This window comes from Garra rufa, chromosome 10, assembly GCF_049309525.1.
Source record: "Garra rufa chromosome 10, GarRuf1.0, whole genome shotgun sequence".
Lineage (NCBI taxonomy): Eukaryota > Metazoa > Chordata > Actinopteri > Cypriniformes > Cyprinidae > Garra > Garra rufa.
The window spans coordinates 40,093,140-40,114,660 of NC_133370.1; the positions used below are offsets into that span (position 1 = coordinate 40,093,140).

Below are 21,521 nucleotides of genomic sequence, written 5' to 3' on the forward strand. Positions count from 1 at the left end.
GGTTTGACTTGTTAGACAGTGCTGTCACTTTAATTACTATTTTTTCAAGCGTTTTCTACAAAGGGGTTTTCAAACTAGGGTCCGAGGACCCCCAGAGAGTACTAAAGGCTCCATGAAAATGTTAAAGGAAAACTAAAAAAATAAATTAAATTAAAATACACAAATTAAAAAAAAATAAAAGTAAACAATGTGTCTAACAATACAGTACTAAAATGAATAGAAAAAAATCAAACTTTATCGAAACTAAACATTTTCTGAACAATATTTTTGACATGTTTACAATATAAAATTTTACAGTATATTTTTTATATATATGAAATAATTATATAATTGGCTTTTAAATTATAGGATAGGGCTCCCTTGCAGAAAGATCTTTAAATTTGGAAGTCTGTGGCATCTAAAAGATTGAATAAAAACTTAAAGAACATGGGGCGAATCTTGCAAAAAAACTGCAAAAACATGTCCTGGTTATATTTTACCCCAAAACCAAACAAATCAAATTTTACAGTTACATTTCATGGCAACTAATCATGAATACAAAATATTCCTTACTGGGGGGAAAAATAAATCCATAAGAATATTATTAATTAAAAAAATATATGATTTTGTTAAAAAAAATGTATTAAGAGTTATTACAATTTGTTAATTTAATAAAATGAACTGTTTTGCAGTAATGAAAATCATAAGATTCATTGAAATTCAGAAAACCACAAAAATGTCTTTACAGTAATGTGAACTTGAGCGGAAATGTGCTTAATTGTCATAAAATAATGTCAAAATGTCCTAAACAGGCTTACTTTTCCTTTTACAAATGATGTATTATATGTATAATGTATTATTTTTTATTAGATTTAGGGGTGAAATATTACCCAGACATGTTTTTGTGAAATATATCCATTTACAAACATAACAAATATTAATTTCTTGATTTTCAGAACATAAGAATGATGACAGATATGGACAGCATAAGTTTCGGATTTAATAGTAGCCACTCAGATACAGCTTTCATCTCTGCGGACAATTAATATCGAAAAAACGGCATCACATCCTTCTATACATTAAATAATGCCTTGAATGTACACATGTGAGGCAGCAGGATTTAACCGATCTGATTTTCGTTTACATAGCATTTTTAAACAAGACAGCCACTGATGTGTTCAAATGTGCGCCTTATTGTTTGCATCTCCATGCAACCCGGCGGCGCAGCTATGCGACACAAATAAAAATGAGGAATTGATTTTCTTGCCAGCATAATGTGCCACCTCATTCCTATTAGCGTGCATTCTGCTTAGATTTAGCTCGTCAAATCATTTTCGAACAAAGAAAACGTCCATGAATGCCAGAATAATCATACCCCTCTGGAATAAATAACATTTAGTGCAGGAACGTGTGTTCTTTAAGTACTAGTACATTCAAATACATATCGAACATCAGAGCTGAAGCATGCACACTTTTGAATCTACAGTACAGTGCAAAACAAAACAAAAAAAGTTCTTTCCTGAGACTACGTAGCATTTAGTATCCCTTCATACCCAAAACATGAAGATTTCATCCGCTAAGACAACATATCGAGGCAGTGCCTCTAAAGTATCTACAGATGCAGTGGAATTCAGTTTCGGTGTACACAAATCATGAGCTGTTTGGTTTGGGCGAAGCAAAATCTGTCATGAACGCAGCTGCACATAGAAATCAATTGCATTAATGGACTGTGAAAATGTGCCTTCAGTCTAATTGGTTTCTAGTGTCAAGAGGAAGTGGATATGCATGATATATACAAATATAAAGCACACTGGAGGACGTTTAATCCATCCGTCTGCTATAAAGAACAGTCATAAAGGGTATAGAGAGTGTGGCAGAGGTGTGTATGCTGAGGTGAAGCTGTAAGGTCCGTAGCTCAAATGCTTGAAAACAAGTGTGAAGTGCAAAATAACAAGTGTTTCTCGGTCCCCTTGCGGTCCAGCAGCATCGAAGCGCATCTACACTGAGCGCGTCTCCACTTCGATCTTCTCCTCCGCTTGGGAAGTTTCAGCCTCCTGATGGCTGACGCTGGGCCGGACGGTCACCACAGGCCCTCCTCCGTGGATGGAATGGAGGAAGTTCCAGGTCTCTTCAGATATCTGACCTGAATCAGCACCTGATAAAGCAGAAATGCACATTTTTTGAGCAAATGTGTTAATACACTACCAGTCAAAAGTTTTTGAACAGAACGATGTTTTAATGTTTTTTAAAGAAGTCTCTTCTGCTCACCAAGCCTATTTATTTGATCTAAAGTACAGCAAAAACAGTAAAATGTGTTTTATTTTTACCATTTAAAACAACTGTTTTTTATTTGAATATATTTTAAAATGTAGTTTCTTTCTGAGATTTCAAAGCTGAATTTTTAGCATCATTACTCTAGTCACATGGTCCTTCTGAAATCATTCTAGTATTCTGATTTGTTGCTCAAAAAACATTTTTCATTATTATGTTGAAAACAGTTGAGTTTCTTTGATGAATAGAGCATTTATCTTTTTTAACATGAACATAAATGTCTACATTACCACTTTTGATCACTTTAAAGCATCCTTGCTAAATAAAAGCATTCATAATTTATTTCCCAAATGAAAAAAAAGTACTATCTCCAACATTTTGAATGGCATAGTGTATAATGTTACAAAAGCTTTTTATTTTTTATTCATCAAATAATGCTGAAAAAAATTTACTTGTCTGGTTTAAATTTTGACAACAATAATAATAATAAACGTTTCTTGAACAGCAAATCAGTACATTATAATGATTTCTAAAGAATCATGTGACACTCAAGACTGAAGAAATGATACTGAAAATTTAGCTTTGATCACATGAATAAATTACATTTTAAAATATATTCAAATAGAATAGAATAGAATAACAGGCAAAAATATAAAAAAAAAATACTGCTTTTGCTGTACTTTGGATAAAAAAATGCAGCCTTGGTGAGCAGAAGAGACTTCTTTAAAAAAACACTTGATACAAGCACTACTGATTTAATCATATTTCAATCATGATGGGTATTTTCGCTTCTCTCAAGCATAATCAACCGTGATATTGGCACAGTGGTTATTTGTTCTTGATTTTATTTTGTAATTTCCTTTATCTTGTCTCCACAACCATTTCGAATAACAAGAGTTTAAAACCCCAATCAGAACTTGGATTGTGAATAATGTTGGTAACCGAACAGCTCATGGTAGCCATTGACCTCATAGTATTGGAAAACAAATACTACAAAAGTCAATGACCGTCAACTGTTTGGTTACCAACATTATTCAAAATCTCTTCTTTTGTGTTCAACGGAAAAAATAAACTCTTATAGGTTTGGAATAACTTGAGGGTGACTAAATGATGATAGAATTTTTACCAAAAGGTAAAGGTACTCGTTTTTGCGAGACTTGAAATACGTACGTATCACCACAGTTTCAACAGAAATGTCCCCTAAGTGGCACTAAAAGAGTGTTTGGTCTTTCCCCCAGAACAGATGAACGTACATGTGGTACATTTTACGTGATGTCGGTTTTGTATGTCTCACCACAGTTCTGACTTGAAATGTCCATTGAGTGCACTATAATATTCTGTGACATTTTAAAATAACACCTACCCTACCTGATAGTATGAACAAAAGCGAATGTGACATAAAAACGCAAGCATGCCATTTTAGCTTGTTTTTTGATCTCTCATCTTTCAGCTCTTTCATAGTGAGCCACGTTTTTCACAGGATTCGTACCCAAGGATTTCGCATCCAAAGTCCAATTCTATGCCGGCTGAGCTACCGAGCAAGCTTGTTATGCTTGTTCGGAAAGTGAAACATATGGAGCTGTAATCATAACTGTGTACGAAAACAATTACAAGTGCTCACTGTTTTACCGCCTCTAGTGGACATTTCTGTTGGAAACAGAAATGTATTGGTACGCATTTCACGTCTTGCGAAAATGTTCCCACAGGTACGTTTTCATCATGTTTTTTATCTTGAAATATTACTTTTATAATAATTCTGATAGTACACTGACACCTAGTAAGATGAATGGCTTTTGGTTCTTTCACACAATATACAAAACTGCATACAGTTGCTTTAACGTTCATAATGAATATAATCAGGAAACTTGAGGTCAAATAAACCCTGTGTATGAGTTAACATGCCTTTGATTTTTGAAATTTCTCAAGTAAAAACAATTGTGTTTAAAGGGATAGTTCACCCAAAAATGAAAATTTGATGTTTATCTGCTATACCCACAATCTCTGTGCACTGTGTAAACAATAAGTGTCGTATACACGCAATAGATCGCTTTCGGGGTTTTTATATACTACGCCAGAGCTTGGATATTGCTGTGTATCAAACGTAAAAAAATTATATAAATACTGTTCAGTTTCTCACAAAAAATGATTGTTTCGGTCTTAGGACATCAATGTATCGTCACAAGCCGCAGGGTTTAATTTGGATTTGTCTTTGCATGTTTTTATTTTTACTTTCAAAGGTTTGGTGCCCATTCACTGCCATTATATGACTAACAGACTGCAACAGTTTGAGTTAAAAATCTTCGTTTTTTATTCTACTGAAGAAACAAAGTCACCTACATCTTGGATGCCCTGGGGGTAAGCAGATAAACATCAAATTTTTGGGTGAACTATCCCTTTAATAACCACAATTATAATTGAGCATTTCAGCATTATAACTGATCAGTTTAACCATTATTGTGTACCTATTAGGGGTGTGCAAAGCAGCCGGTATTTGTATCTGTATTTGTATTTGTTGAGGGGGGAAAAGTATTTATATTTGTATTTGTATTCAAGTACAATTCAAAATGGGTGTAATCCTGTTTTTTTGTGTGTTACACTTATAATTTACGTTATAGTGTAAGTATTTTTTTATTATATCCATTATAATAATTATGTATATGCAATATTGGTTGATGTTTTTGAACATGTAACAAGGAACGCCATTGAAAAGAAAATAACATAACAGCCATTACCTCATCCATGGTTAAACCAACAACTAATAAAATACCATTGTGAACATTATGAACCCCACCACCACCCATCCTTGTTGGAGGACGCTGAACAGACAGAATAAAAACAAATAATGCTTAAAAGAACTGTTCTTCTTCCGAATGAACTTCTTTCCCGTGGCGTCTGCCGTTGCTAAGCAACCATGACCTGATCTCTCAATGAAGACTCGGAAGCTTCAGCAAAGCATAAATGGATTTCCAGCATTAAAAATCGCTTGCAGTAGCTCTGCTATTAAATTTATTTTAAAATGGTTATTCCTGTACAGATATGATAAGCTGCTCCTCCAACTTGGCTGTTTTTCAATGTTATTAAGGGAAAGGGTGAAGCTGATTGGTTGGTTCTGGTCACATGACCTGCGCTGCGCTTGTGGCATTCTGAAAAGTTGAGATGTATTTATCTGGATGCGGCGAGGACGCGCCTGGAAAAACGAGCGCGTAGCACCGTTTCCGCGTCGCTTCCATTATGAGCGCGCATACCACACGTCAACATGTGAAACAACAAACTTTAGCGCGCATGTGAACGGCCCCTAATGGAATAATCTCCCGATCAAACTCTGCTTCCCAAAAGCTATAAACTGCCTCCAGAACCCAGTTAAGGTACAAAAAGTATTTTTTCGCTCAGCCGAGTCTTCTTTGTTGCTGTGTGTAGCAGCCTGTGTCAGTCACCTCTTTTAACCCCACCCCCCGACTCCTGAATGTCACTCACTCACTCATGCGGGCATGCACTGACTGCGGTCTCATGAGGAAAAGCAGCTTTTTGATATAAAGTTTTTCTTGTTCCCGAATACAAATATTTTTTTAAGTATTTGTTCGAAATAAGTATTCGTAAAAAAACATGCTATTTGTGCCTTTCCGAATACCGTATTCGGGTTCGGCTCCACCCCTAGTACCTATGATTAACATAAAACTAATATTGACCAGATTTACGTTCCTAAAAGGACAGTTCACGCTAAATTGACTTAACTTCATGTTATTCAACTTTATTTTGAGGAACTATTGTATGTTTCATAGAAGAAAGAAAAATTGGTTATTCATTTAAGCTCGGAAATTCACTATATTGAGGAGGCAAAACGGCTTACAAATCCTGATGGTAAACATTACCTTGTTTTAATGTGATGTGTCCATTTTTATTTACAGCAATCTTGGAGTTATCAATTGGTCCTGGTGGGTCTGAAAGATACAAGACCATCCATCATCAGAAACACACCAAATACCCCAAACAAAAGTGAAAAGCAAACCAAATCTATAGTGAAATTCTTCAAGAACTCCTTAGTCATCAGAAACCGCAGGACATAATGCTAATATTCAATTTCAAACTTTCAGATACTTAAGAAGTATCAGCAGCAGGGATGAGAAATGACTTACCAATGTCCTTGCCTTTGACAAAGCCTTCCCATTCTCGGAACCACTGCATGCTGATACAGTATATCACCACAGGAGACTCCTCCTCCTGAAACGCCTTATTGAGCTACACGAAGGACAGAAGAGATGGGGAAAGAGGAAGAAAAAGATACCATTACCTGAGTGTTTGGCTGCAGTGAGGTAGGATGATATTTTACCAAGAAACAAACAACAACAACATGATAAACTGAGACCGAAGCTGTGTTGCAAATCCTAGTGAGCTGCATTGCCGTCTACAGAATTTTCGACATAAGTGACTATAGGGCCGTTCACACAGAACGTGTTTACGCATTGTATTGCTCTGCTTTTCTATGATTTTTCTACGTGAACACACACTAGTCAGAGACCTTCGATCATTGCACTCACATCTGGAGTCTATTATAATATCTAACATTTAATGTAAATTTTGTCATTTTATAATACAAGTTGGGGGGGGGGGTTTACTAGAAATATATGGAAACTATTACATTTCTGGTTCTGGTCATTTCAGGTTATGACCAATAACTGATAAGTGTCAGATATCACAATACTCTATTACTTTGTCTAATTACATGAAAATGAAACACTAGGATCGGTTGTTTTAAATGCTACAAGTGATTTTAGGAATCTAAACGTTTAAATATACAGTGTGAAAATATTATATCCATTTTGATAAAGACATTTAACAGAGTGGTTAAATTACAACCTTTTTTAAGGGTGCTTTCACAACTGTATCTCTGTTCCGAAACAAAAATTAAAATTATTACAATGTTGCATTTTATTCTTGGTGCGGTTCGCTTTCTCACAACAAAGTTTTTAAAAGAGACCAAATGTGTTAATACAAGTCGCAGGATTTTTCGATTGCCGTGTTCACATATTCCCAAACGGACCTAACTAAGGGGGGAAACACCCCAGGTTCCGAAAACAAAGTGCCAGGTGTGAAAGCACCCTAAGACCTTTTTTATGACCTTTTTTAAACCTGCACAAATAAAATATTACCATGGTAAACTGTAAAATGACTGTAAAAGCATGATTTCAGATACAGGTTTTCACAAAGACAGAGTTTTATAAAATGATACATGTCACATTTTAGCCTTTAAACCATTTTAAGTCAAAAGTTTCAATTATATTAATTTAAGCAATTATTATCAATCAATTATATTAATTAATTGACAAATATATTTTACTGTCTTAATAGTTTAGATTTTTTGAATGCATTATCTTCTTGTCAATCCACTAGTTAACATTTATAACTCTGCATGTTTGCTGTGGAAAAACCTGGGTAGATTTTCACTTTGCTCTGAACAAAAACAGCAGGTTGGATTATTTAAAATGCCAATTTATTCTCTGCCAGCAGGTGGTGCTTTCAGAATGGCAGAAATATAGTGGTTTCCTGTAACGTCAGTAGACACAGCACCTGACTTTGAAACATGCAACGCTCATATTTATTTAATGAAATCAGGCTTAATCGTAACATTAAAGGATTAGTTCACTTCCAGAACAAAAATTTACAGGTAATTTACTCGCTCCCTTGTCATCCAAGATGTTCATGTCTCTCTTTCTTTAGTCGTTTTTGAGGAAAACATTTCAAGATTTCTCTCCATATAGTGGACTTCTATGGTGCCCGTGAGTTTGAACTTGCAAAAATGCAGTTTAAATGCAGCTTCAAAGTGCTCTAAACGATCCCAGCCAAGGAAGAAGGGTCTTATCGAGCAAAATCATTTTTTTTTTTTTTTTTACAATTTATATACTTTTTAACCTCAAATGCTCATCTTGTCACATGCGTACTTTGTGCACCCTGGTTCAATATAGTTAGGGCATGCTGAAAAACCTCCATCTCAATTTCTTCAACTTCAAAATCGCCCTGCATTGCTGCAGAAGTACCAACCAAGTGTACAAATTGTATATAAAAGTATTTAAATAAGTATATAAGTATATTAATATATAAATTGTATTTTTCTTTTCTTTTCCTTTTTAGAAAATAACCGATCGTTTAGCTTAGAGAGAGATTGTTTATAGCCCTCTGAAGCTGCATTTAAACTGCATTTTGGAAGTTCAAACTCGTGACCATAGTCCACTATATAGAGAAAATTCCTGAAATGTTTTCCTCAAAAAACTATTTCTTTATGACTGAAGAAAGAAAGACATGAACATCTTGGATGACAAGAGGGTGAGTCAATTATCTGTAAATTTTTGTTCTGGAAGTGAACTAATCCTTTAAGCCGTATCGTAATTCTTGTCTTTCCATCCCCAAATTTAAGACCTCCTGAAATCATATTAAGACTTTTAATGGCTTTAAATTTGAGCTATGTTTAATACTTTAAGATGCTTTAAGGACCCACAGAAGCCCTGTTAAAAGGTGAAAGCAAAGGTAATCTCAATTTACAACCACAGAAATGAGCATTAAAAATGAAATACATAATACTGACCATTACCAAAAAAATAAACATCTATCAGCCGATAACCAGTATGGTTAAACACATATGATAGCAGAGGTCACAGTGTGACCAGCTGCGGGGAAATTGTGTGATCCAAAAATGCTTTATATTAGACTCTTTTTATCTGATTTATGTTAAATTAATTCATGTTAAAAAAATAATCATTAGTTGTTAATTTTTAAATCTGCTTAAAATGTTATATTTTTAGTTATTTGGCCTGCTTTATTTGATCTTAGTGTGAACTAAGCAGAAGCAACTCTGACTGAAATCAAGTACTTTTGTTCTCATGCATTAATAATGAGCACAATTTTGGGGGGGGAGGGGCAGGGGTCACACTTCTCTCAGTCTGAGAGTGTGTTTGTGGTGGAGGGGGTGGGTGGGTGTTTGTGTGTGTGCGCACATATTAAAGGGCTAGATAACAGTGCAGACGTTAGACCAACCGAAAAGACCAGATGCTTTACACTCAACATGTCCACTTAATCTACAATGCCACTCCTACCCGAACAAACATGTCCAGCTCATTCTTGCGACGTTTCTCCAGCTTCTCAATCTCGTTCTGGCAGGTCAGGCAGACATACAAATGATTGACAGCGGGGCCACCTCCATACCTAATTAACAGCAAGCCAACAATTAGCATTTAATAAGAAACTGCACCTCCACAGGAAGTCACAAAAAGAGCTGTGATGACTCTTACCTGCTGTACAGATGATCCCATACATTTTGAGGAAGCATCATAACAAGATCGTCAATCAAAGAGGCTTTATTTGGTGGAATGCCTGTTGGAGAAGAAGAAAAACAAGAGGCTGTAATTTTTAACCACCAAATAATTAGTTTTTCTACTCAAACATGGGCATACGCCCCCTAAAAGTCAACTTGCATAAAGACTTATAAATAATTAATAGAAAACTTCTTATATCTTTGTTCCTCAGTCAGATCTTTTCCTTCAAATTCATTTGACTCAGTTCAAACAAATCAGATCAAGGGGACGAAAATGCTTTGAAATGCTTTCTGAAGAGATTCATATTTTTCGCTGACCTCATACTACACTTTTAAGTGAAAAGAAGAGGAAGAGAGTAAAAACAAACACAATCAGTGAAAAGGATGTGGCGGCACTTGAACTCGTAACGCTGGCAGAATCTGCCATTATATCTGGTGTGGAGTCATTTCTGTGGTGTATAAAATACTTTATAATGATCAGGGGAAATGCCCAGATCTTCATAAGAGTGGTTCTCACCTCCGTGGGCACACAGGAAGTCATGGTTGGAGATGGGTCCTGGCTCAGCGAAGGTTTTGAACTTGTTCAGCCACTGGCGGGAGATGTAGAACTGCAGGAGGCTTGGCTCCATCATGTTGAGCAGACCGGTCACCTTCCGCCTCTCCTTCTGAGACTCGTCGTTACTCTTCCTGTTACACACAAAAATGACATCAGTGCCATTTAATAACTGTCAACACACACGCTTCACCACAGCTCTGAGATTTACAGTCACACTCAAGGCCGTTTATCCTACTCAACATAACCTTGAGCATTTCTACCTAAAAAAACTACTTAAATTATGGTTTGTTCACCACTGAACCAGGAAATACTGGAAAAAGTAAAAAAATATATACCCACTAGTAAAAAAATATCAAAAATTGTATTTCGTGTCTGAATAATGTTTGGTTTGACTGTATAATGTTACAAGTTTATTTGTTATTGTTTACAACAAGGTTTATTAGTTAACATTAGTTAACTACATTAGTTAACAAAGTTGTGTTTATAAGTTAATGCACTGTAAACTAACATGAACAAACATGTATAAATGCATGTATTTATATTAACTAGCATTAACAAAGATTAATAAACAGTCTAATGTATTGTTTATTGTTCATTCATGTTAGTTAATGAACTAATGTTAACAAATGACACCTTATTGTAAAGTGTTACCGTTATTTGTAAAGATATATGAGGGATGTAGTGGCATTAGGGTTAGGAGCAATAAATCTTGGTATGTATATATCCTTACTTGTAAAAGAGCACGTAAGCCTCGGCGTTTTGAACACAGGACTCAGACACCTCAGTAACACTCTGGTCATCAAACTCGTACCATAGCTGGTTCGGCTCGTTCCGACAATAGGCAATATAATGGCCACCTTGAACAAAGCAAAAATCCAATTAAATATGTCAGCCTTGTTTGAGCCATAGACACATGCTTTGACACACTGAGCTGTGGCACTCATGTATGCAGTGTAAGTTTTAATCAGACTTGATCATTTCCTGATCCCACTACCCAAATCATAATTAAAAATAATAATAACAATATCAACAATAATAATTGATTTTAATTTAGTTTAACTGCTGTAAATGATATATGAAGTCCTACTCCCTTATCTCAAAGACTTACTGCTGGCAGTGCCATGGTGACAGATGACTGACAGCAGGTCGTAAGTGGTGGTCTGGGCGGAACAGTCCTTGGCCAGGAAGGGCTGCATTTCAAGGCCTTCCAAAGGGAAGGACACATGAGTGCTGATTTTGGTGGAGAACATAAGCTCATGTCTGAAGCGCTTGAGGTGAATGCACAAAATCTGTTGGGGAGAATTTGTACAAAGCAGAAAATCAATGTTTGCTGTCGGTTTCCAACAATAAAAACAGCAAAAACCTGCCATATGAACATATAACTACTCAGGCTATTTTTACAGCATGACTGTGTAGAACTATCAGTTGAGGTTTTCCATCATGGTGGTCTAGTAAAATACTTTTGGCTGTTCTACAGATGTACTGAACTATCATCAAATCTAACGAGTCTCATAAGATTGGCTGTTCTTGCCATTACAGGTCCCTGAGCATATTTACCAGATGAGAGCAGATATTATATGTTGAAGGCATTCTTAGTCTTTCTCCAAACATAAATCCACTGGATGTAGGAAAACAGATGACTCACCAGACCTTATTACCCATTATATTACTGTTATTGCTCAAGGGAGCAGGTTTTGTGTTCTTTTCAGACAGACTTGATACAAGGCATTGTAGACCTAATTTGTGGTGTTTTTATCATTTTGTATACTTTCTATAAATCTGATGTTTTTTCAAACTCTGGAAAATAATCATGTGGCGCCAGAACCTGTATAATAATCATAATATCTCATCTGTGTACCTACCTCTGGCAAACTCTGAACTTTGCAGAATTTGACCCCATTCCTTAACCTGAAACAACCAAAGAGTCAACATGAGCACTTTAATTTCTGCAACCACCATCTTCAGTAAGTTCTCCAAAAAGTTCATACTCACTTCTTGCATTTTTCACAGCTGTACATGTTGTCTCCTGAAAAAAAAAAAAAAAAAAAAAAATATTATTTTCTTTTTCTAGATAAATTTGAGTCTTAAAACAGCACAATCAGATATTGATTCGTTTGGGTTTCAAACCTTTTAGTTCATCCCTCGCAAAAAAGGCAGCCAGACAGTCCTGCAGCGTGACCACAGGCCCCCAGAACCAACTAAAAATCAATGAGCAGAAATGAACAGTAAGGGTCAATCATTCAAAAGAAACATGTTAGGTCTTTTCTTGGTCTACAATGTTATATACATGCTTAAATACTTCCAAATGATTACGAGTTATATTTCATAGACGTAATGAGACTTAACATTCCCTTGTGCGCCTAATTGTATTGAACGTGCATTTGTAGCGTACTTAAAACGTTAAAAGTATATTTAAAAGTGCAGCTGCAGTAATACAATATTAATAAAATAAATAGCCATTTAGAGTACACTTTAATGCTCGTTTCTTAACAGATGTAAGTACACTTTTATAATTCACTCTGTAGTAAAGTCAAAGCCTCCTTTAGCAAACCGATGTGTTTTTATAAGAAAAATATCCATATTTAAAATGTAAGAATCACTTTAATCTAGTTTGCGCAGTTGTACATGGAACTTGCTGCTTTGGGGAGGGGCGTGGCAGTACTGAAACGCCATCTAAGCTGTTCGGCCAATCGCAACGCAGTGGGACTGCTAACCAATCACAACACATTTCGTTTTTCGGAAAGGCGGGCCTTCATCAAACCCGGAACTAATCCGAGCCATTTGTGCCAGGCTGGGGAGAAAGCTATTGTAATAATGTAAATTATGTGATAAATAATGCAATTTTCACCAAGCATGAGAGTTCTAGTGCACCCCCAAAACAAAATAAAGACTTTGTAAAAGAGCATAATAGGACCCCTTTAAACGAATTGCATTTCATTCAAATAATAATAATAATAATAATTCGTTACATTTATATAGCGCTTTTCTAGACACTCAAAGCGCTTTACAGTGTCAGGGGTATCTCCTCGACCACCACCAGAGTGCAGCATCCACCTGGATGATGCGACGGCAGCCATAGTGCGCCAGAACGCCCACCACACACCAGCTTACTGGTGGAGAGGAGACAGAGTGATGAAGCCAATCGGAATATGGGGATGATTCGGAGGCCATGATGGTCAGAGGCCAATGGGCAAATTTGGCCAGGACGCCGAGGTCACACCTCTACTCTTTTCGAAAGACATCCTGGGATTTTTATTGACCACAGAGAGTCAGGACCTCGGTTTAACGTCTCATCCGAAGGACGGTGCTTTTTGGCAGTATAGCGTCCCCTTCACTATACTGGGGTGCTAGGACTCACACAGACCACAGGGTGAGCACCCCCTGCTGGCCTCACTAGCACCTCTTCCAGCAGCAACCTAGTTTTCCCAGGAGGTCTCCCATCCAGGTACTGACCAGGCTCAACCCTGCTTAGCTTCAGTGGGCGACCAATCTTGGGCTACAGGGTGATATGGCTGAAAATGTAAACTATAATACATTTTCATTTACTCGCAATTAATGTTCAGCTCACGCTTTTTAAACGTATACTTCAGTGTATTTTTATTTTTTTACCAGGGTATACTCTCACATTGAAAAAATAAGCATAATACCTCTTGATATATTCCATGACGAAAGCAATCCAGCCTTGAGGGGCGTAGGCTTCTCCACATGAACCAGCCTTGACTAAAGCCGTCTGGTGGGAGGAAGAGTGCAGCTTGGCAAGGTCCTCTTTCCCTGGGATGGGCAGAGAGATGTCCTGGAAGTTTTCCAAAGTCACCGAAACCTGAGACAGGAAGGAGAAGTAACAGATGAGCATAATTTGAAATGCTAATCTGTAACTGTAACCACTGTCAGAACAAGAACAAAGCCATTAAAACAACTGCAAAATAGCTCAAATGCAACAACTTTTGTTATGACAATCTTTGTCCATTTTCTTCTATTGTAACTGACCATTTTTTTAAATGTGCAAACGATGTTGATATTATTAACAAAATGATTTATGTTTGTGATTGTACCAAATAAGAAAAAAAAAAACATGGTAATTGTGCGGAAACCATGATAATTGTTTTTCAGTATTCTTTGATGATCAAAAAGTCCGAAAGAAATGCATTTATTTTAAACAGAAGACTCTTTGCTCCTTGCTGAATAGAAGTACAAATACAGATAAATAATTAAATGAATTTATAAGCTATTTTGGTGCAGAGTAAAATTTTGACAAAACAAAACTCTGCATGAGTAAAACAATATTTATTTGATCTTGGAGCTCTCACTCCAGGAATAAAGTGGTTAAATGATAGCATAACAATACTCAGTCCTCTGAGTACCTTTCTCTGACAACTGAAGAATCAAATGCTTGTGTACATTTTGTTTATTAAAGCTAGGTTGTTTAGGGGCATTTTTGGCTGAAGAACACACAGGTCACTCACCCTGTCACAGGTCAGGCACTGAACTGAGCTGACAATGTTGCCGTCAAACACTTCAGAGATAATGCTGCGATATTTCCTCTGCCGCTTGCTCTTTGGTGGGTTGAACGACGGTACTGTTAACATGACACATCACAACCATTTAGAATCAATGTCCAATCTGTTTCAGTTCAGGTGATGCTCACGACTATTACATTAATGCCACAAAATTTCAGCAACCGATAGTATAGTTTAGACTGAAACAGTAACATTTAAATATGAAGTGTTTCTTGGACTCCATATTTTGACTGTTTCAGTTCTTTTGTGAACACAAAATGGATAAACTAAAACAGGTAAACATTTCAGCTGTGTGGATGCTAGTGCTGGATTAACACTAGATTTCACATTTCTAATTGATAATGCAATGTATTCTTAAAGGATTAGTTCACTTCCAGAACAAAGATTTGCAGATAATGTACTTACCTCCTTGTCATCCAAGATGTTCATGTCTTTCTTTCTTCAGCTGTAAAGAAATTATGTCTTTTGAGGAAAACATTTGAGGATTTCTCTCCATATAATGGACTTCTATGGTGCCTCCAAGTTTGAACTTCCAAAATGCAGTTTAAATGCAGCTTCAATGGGCTCTAAACGATCCCAGTCGAGGGAAAAATCTTATCTAGCAAAACAATTGGTTATTTTCTAAACAAATAGACAATTTATAAATTTTTTAACCTCAAATGCTCATCTTGTCTCATCTCTGCGATGCACATGCATAGTCGAAAAACGTCTATCTTGTTGACGTCTTTATCTTCAAAAACGTCCTACAATGCTATTTTACCTTTTTTTTGTAAAGGCCGTTTGATCTTCTTTGTATATTCACTTTGTAAACAATGGGTCGGTAAGTTGGGGAAGAAAACGAGATGGAAGTTTTTCGACATACCCTAACTGTATTGACCCGGATCACACAGACTACGCATGCGCATCGCAGAGACGAGACAAGATGAGCATTTGAGGTTGAAAAGTATATAAATTGTCAATTTGTTTAAAAAAATAACCAATCGTTTGGCTAGATAAGACCCCTTTTCCTCGTCTGGGATCGTTTAGAGCCCTTTGAAGCTGCGTTTAAACTGCATTTTGGAAGTTCACTTGGGGGCACCATACATATCCATTATATGGAGAGAAATCCTAAAATGTTTTCCTCAGAAAATATACTTTCTTTACAACTGAAGAAAGAAAGGTATGTACATCTTGGATGACAAGGGGGTGAGTACATTTTTGCTCTGGAAGTGAACTAACCCTTTAAATCTAAAGATTGGGCCATCGCCCAATATCTATCAGGCTAGTTTGTTTGGTGTTTTCCATACATCAGCTCTCGTCGGTGGCAGTTTGCCTGATTCAACATGCTGAATCGGTGTCGGGGCCGTTGGCGAGAGTGAGAACTTGATTGGATTCTCAGTTTAGCGAACGACTCAGTGCCGGCGATTTAAAGCAAAAGAGATGAAAAGAAGTAAGTAAATGAAGCCGTCACAAACAATAGCCTGTTCTAATGTTACGTGAATTTACCCAAGCATTCTAATATAGGAATATATTCATAAAAACATGATCCACTTAAAATGAAGAAATAACCAGATAACTGATATTCAAAATAGTAACCAAGCACTTCTTAGTTACTTAAATCTTAATTCGGTTTCTCCTTTTGAATGATGAATATATATTATTAAACGCTGCTAATATAGACAGGCAATTCTTCTCATGCAGGCGCAGAACGTGTTAGTTTGCAGTTGGCTGTAGTTTGTGCAGTGTGTCCAAGCGCAGCTTTTTGGTCCAGATGCTGCCGAAGTGTTGGTGTTCCTCCTCTCTGTTGAAATCTTCAGACATGTTTGCGTTTTACGTACAGTGTGCGTCTTCTTCTGCTTGTAAACAAGGCTCAGCGCATCTAGTTTCTACGCCAGCTCGTGGTACTCTTTTGAACATGTTTTGAAGACACACGAAAGCGAAGAAATGATTGAATAAAGCCGTTATTTTTGTTTTCTTTTGCGTAAGTATTCTCGTAGCTAAATAAAAATATTGTTGAATCACTGATGTCACATGGAGTATTTTAACAATGTCCTTACTACCTTTCTTGGCCTTGAATGTGGTAGTTGTGGTAATTTCTATGCAAGGTCAGAAAGCTCTTGGATTTCATCAAAAATATCTTAATTTGTGTTCTGAAAATGAACGAAGGTCTTATGGGTTTCACATGAAGGTTCACAGAATTTTCATTTTTGGGTGAATTATCCTTAATGTGGCATGACAGATCGCTGTAACCGTCTCAGCATGTAAACTGATCATCTCATCCTCTTTAGTAGTAGGTTTCAGTCCAGAATTCTTTTTTTTAGTGCATCACTAATTAATACATTTAATTAAATTAGTACACAATTCCCAAACTGACCTGGAGTGAATCTGACTAAAATTCTGGTACCTTTCTTGTGAGTAGAGCTCAGGTTTGGCCACATTGAGGATTTGGGAGGACTGGTGGACAGTCTAGATGTGACACCCTCATTTCCAATGGGACTGTGTGGTCTGATGGTACTGCTGACCTGGATTTCAGGATTTGAATCTGATCAACGTGGAAACAAACAAGTCAGTCAATAAAAGCAAGCAAAACAACCACTGGACACAATGTATTTCAATTAAGACCTGATATACTTCAAGTGAGATTGAAGAACGTACACGTGTGATGTCATTTTAAACAAGAACTCAAAATGAGGGAGCTTGCAAGTGTCAAAGTTAGACATGAGAAAAAACAATGGAATTGCTACATTGCAGAGCTAGTGCAAACATAACCATATCCATGAGATCAAATGCTTTCAGAATATTCACACACTACACCAAACTTTTTTTTACCTCTGAGCATTTACATGTTAGTGTAAAACACTGCATATAATTAACAGCCTTGCATTTACCCGAATTTCGACTCTGAGCTTTAATAGCTCCTTGGGTGCTGATGATCGGCCTCGACTGATTGGTTGTGTCCACATCTTTATCCAGGTCGCCATGGGAACCGGCACGGTACATGTTGTTGATGAGATTCTTCTCTTTCTGCCAATCTCGGTTGTTTTGGTTCTGCTCTGAAATCAGCATCTCAGCCTCGTTGATGTCTTCTGAGACTCTAGGGCCTTCGTTATCAGCACGATCGCTGCTGCCGCAAGACTCGCAGGACTGGAAGTCGTCCGATTGGCTGTGGTTGTCCTCGTCAGGACTGTCATCCATGGCCACAGCCTGGTTTGGGTCCTCAGGTTCAGGAATGGTCTCCTTGAGCTCCTCGTGGAGTTGGTCCATCAGACAACGCAGGAACTCTTGAGAGTCCTTAGGACAGAGATAGATTTTAATTAATGTTTTGCAAAATAGGAACAAAAGAGAATGCTTAATAAACTCACCAAGGACAATAACTAGGGATGCACCGTACGTTCGGCAACCAAAATTATTCGGCCGAAAATAGCAAAAAAAGCTCTTTCGTAATAAGCGAAAAAGGGCAAATAAATTATACCGAACATTGACGTGACACGATTAAATAGAGCCCCACACTAATGCAGCAAACATGTCGGCAGTGTGGAAGCATTTAAAACTGTCCAAGAAAGACCCAAAAATCATTACAAGCACCGACAGTACTGCATCGCAGGTTATGCTGGTATTTGGGCGGTAGTCTGATATTTGATTGGTCATGGCTGCGAGAAGTTGCGGTCTAGAGACAAGAGCGGAGCACAGAGCGAAAATGGTTTCTAAAGCGCCCAGCGATGTCTGGCAACACTTTAAAAAACTTGACGAAAGAACAGTCAAATGTAACATGTGCAGCGCCACACTCGTCTACAACTCCACAACGCCACAACCAGCAGTCAGACGAGCATAAGAGATTTCACCATCAGACAGAAATGCGACAGAGGCAGGGCAGAGAAGATGACGCAGCTAATAGCAGAAATGACAGCAGAAGACTTGTTGCCTATTAATTTTGTTGAAGGTGAAGGTTTTAAACGTTTAATGAATTACGTTGAGCCCCACTATAGTGTCCCATCGCGCAAAACGGTCACTGCAAGGATTGATGCTCTAACTGGCGGACCGCGGTCCGAATTCGGACGGTAAGATGCGTTCATGTGGACCATGAAAGCTTTTGACATAATTAAATAAAAAAAATGCCGAACGCTAATTTCTAATAACAAAATGTATATCAAGCACACCAGGGTCAGCGTTTGGGTGCAATCTTCCGCGCAGTGATGAGAGCAGAGATCGGCGCATTGCGTACAGACAGATGTAGCTTTCAGTGATTGAAAAACGCATTATGTTGGGGTTACGTCGCAAAATATTGTAAATATATCTTTTTACACTGCATTTTTATACATATTTATGTTTTAAACCATGAAGGTGAGCCAATGGATATTACACAAGCAAAGCAAAAACTGCGCAATATGTTAAAGTGAAAGTAAAAACAGCGCTTTCAGCATCTGACGTGCACATTCTCTCATAGACAATGATAGACGAATATACTTCATTTGCTGATATTAATTTACTTCCCTAATATTTCTCTTGTGCGCCGAACATAGTAGGGAAAAAATAAAAAGAAACGTATTTTGTGTAGGCTTAAGGGTTGTTTTTGAAAGTCGGTGTTTAAAATAAAGCTCTTAATTTTCATTGATGACTGCAGTAATTATGATTTCAGATAGTCTTAAATGTGGGGACTAAAAGGCAAGAATTGCGATGAAACTTTATAAGGCTATCCATTGAATAAATGAGAGCGCTGCACGTTTGAAAGTCAGCTGCGGCGCTGCTTTGTGTACCATTCTGATAGTGCCTCCTGCTGGAAGAGAATGATCTGCCATTTTTAATCAGCTTGTACGTCTACTGTTGTCAAAAAGACAAAAAAAACAATCCATGTTTTAAGCAGCAAACACGTAGAGTTGTAAATGTGAACTGATGGATCGGCAAAGATAATTGTGTTATACAAATTTAAACAATTAAGGCAGTAAAATATATGTTAATTAGATGTAGAAAAAGCGCTTCAGCTTCACCTCATGCTGTTATTTCTTGTAAATGTTTACTGTAGACTGTGACGCAAACGCCCCGCCCCTTGCTTAAACTCCACCCCCGATTAATCGAGTACTCGTTTCTCAAACCTGTGGATTACTCGAAAGGAAATATGATCAGAAATGCCCATCCCTAAAAGTAATGTTTATTGTACTGGCCAGTATTGCAGTATTTAGGACTTACACTGCCACCCACAAGATCTATTAACAGTCAACCATTAATTATTCTGTGAATCTGGCTTTCTAATAATAAGCGGGTTACTAATATGAAAGTACTGATATTCGCCAGTAAATGATGGCAGGATTTTAATATTCGAATGAACATTTGTCTTGTTGACAAGTCCATTAAACTTGGGGGTCAGATCCTGGCATGTGCACTGACACATTGACAGTCACACACCAATGTTTCCAGGCATTATCAAAAGAATGCAACACGCATGGAGGCTCACGTTGTATGCCGCAGATTAGATAGGGACCAGCAGGGAGCCTATCGCCATAGGAACAGCTGAAGCTTACGAGAACATTAGTCATTACTGGCTCATCCACATGGCAACATGGCCAACTGGCATTCTAACATCCTGGTATTAAGAATCCTAGTAGGCAAACAACTTTCCAACAACAGGACACAGCATATTAGACCAGAAGGCCATCAGTGTATTATGTCAATGCAGTACAAGGACAAAGGTTTTTATGGTCCTTAGTAGAGGGAGTGATTTTAAAACAAGGCATTCATTGACTTTGACTGAATATCCCCTCTACAGGAGTCCACAGTCTAACTGGACTTCATGAAAGTGAGCCTGAAAATGAGATTAATGTTTCCTACAGTCTCTGAACAGTCTATGATGGCCCATTCATGTCAACGCTAATTCTCCAAACGGCCTCCCTCTCCATCCAGGCATGACAATGGAGGTATTCCGCTGGTTGAAGGTGATCAAACATCTACAGAGATTCTAAATCAGATTGTGCTTCATAAGATAACACCATTTCTCATAAATCAAGAATAAAAATGGGTCTATTCCTAAATGCAGCTAGAGTACAAAGTATGTTAAGGGTGAAAAAGAGAAATAATAAAGTGAGAATAAGGTGCTCTCAGATGAAATTCCCATAGCAAGCAGGATAATTAGAGTTTGACCTCATCTGTCATTGGGTAAAATGAACAGAAAGTCTATGATTGACTAGGTCAGGATGAGCTTATACGGAAAATTATTTTAAATGAGAATTGTAGGGCCCTATGAAATCAATTATATATTTTTTTCCAAACTCTGTGTGTTATGTTTTAATAATTCTGGATGCCAGTTTATAAGTTTCATTACATTTGAATCATCAAAAAAGAATTTAATCAAAAAAAGTAAATATTTAGTAAATTTTTTAACAATAATATGGCCTATGAAATTGGTTTAATTTTTTTACAAATTACATTTAAATATTCCTAAAATCAGTTTGAATATTTCTGGATTCTGTGTTTTATGTTTTAATACAAATTCACCAGCAAAGACAGTGGAAATTAAAGGAACACTCCACTGTTTTTGGAAATAGGCTCATTCTCGAAATCTCAAAAAAACTCAACATATTAACTCGGGGAGAGTTGGAGAATGAGCCCATTTCCAAAAAAAAAGTTAGTTATTTTAAAATAAAACACCTTTTTATCAAATAATGTTCTGCATAACAGATTTACTCTAACAATTAAAACATTACATTATTACATGAAATTACATTTTCACAATATGTTGGTATCATATTATTAATAGCCAAAATTATAGTTTTTTTTTTTTAATCTTACTATCATATCCTAGTCAATACTTGATATATATATATATATATATATATATATATATATATATATATATATATATATATATATATATATATACAGTAGTCAACATTCGAAGTGGATCGAAAAAGTTTATCAAAAGTTG

At 36.8% G+C, this 21,521-nt stretch overlaps 1 protein-coding gene across 1 annotated transcript in view; it reads right to left on the reverse strand.

Annotated features, from left to right (window-relative positions):
* Positions 1 to 959: 959 nt before the first annotated feature.
* Positions 960 to 21,521, reverse strand: part of usp33 (ubiquitin specific peptidase 33) — a 21,510-nt gene continuing 948 nt past the window's right edge. Inside the window, exons 2-16 of the mRNA XM_073849450.1 lie at positions 17,494 to 17,896; positions 17,010 to 17,147; positions 14,573 to 14,685; positions 13,757 to 13,929; positions 12,237 to 12,307; positions 12,102 to 12,135; positions 11,972 to 12,017; positions 11,218 to 11,398; positions 10,840 to 10,966; positions 10,071 to 10,240; positions 9,531 to 9,612; positions 9,336 to 9,444; positions 6,384 to 6,486; positions 6,120 to 6,188; positions 960 to 2,134 (exon numbers count right to left, since the gene is read on the reverse strand). Coding sequence (XP_073705551.1) covers positions 1,977 to 2,134; positions 6,120 to 6,188; positions 6,384 to 6,486; positions 9,336 to 9,444; positions 9,531 to 9,612; positions 10,071 to 10,240; positions 10,840 to 10,966; positions 11,218 to 11,398; positions 11,972 to 12,017; positions 12,102 to 12,135; positions 12,237 to 12,307; positions 13,757 to 13,929; positions 14,573 to 14,685; positions 17,010 to 17,147; positions 17,494 to 17,896 — 1,977 coding nt within the window. The 3' untranslated portion in view covers positions 960 to 1,976. The remainder of the gene's footprint in view (positions 2,135 to 6,119; positions 6,189 to 6,383; positions 6,487 to 9,335; positions 9,445 to 9,530; positions 9,613 to 10,070; positions 10,241 to 10,839; positions 10,967 to 11,217; positions 11,399 to 11,971; positions 12,018 to 12,101; positions 12,136 to 12,236; positions 12,308 to 13,756; positions 13,930 to 14,572; positions 14,686 to 17,009; positions 17,148 to 17,493; positions 17,897 to 21,521) is intronic.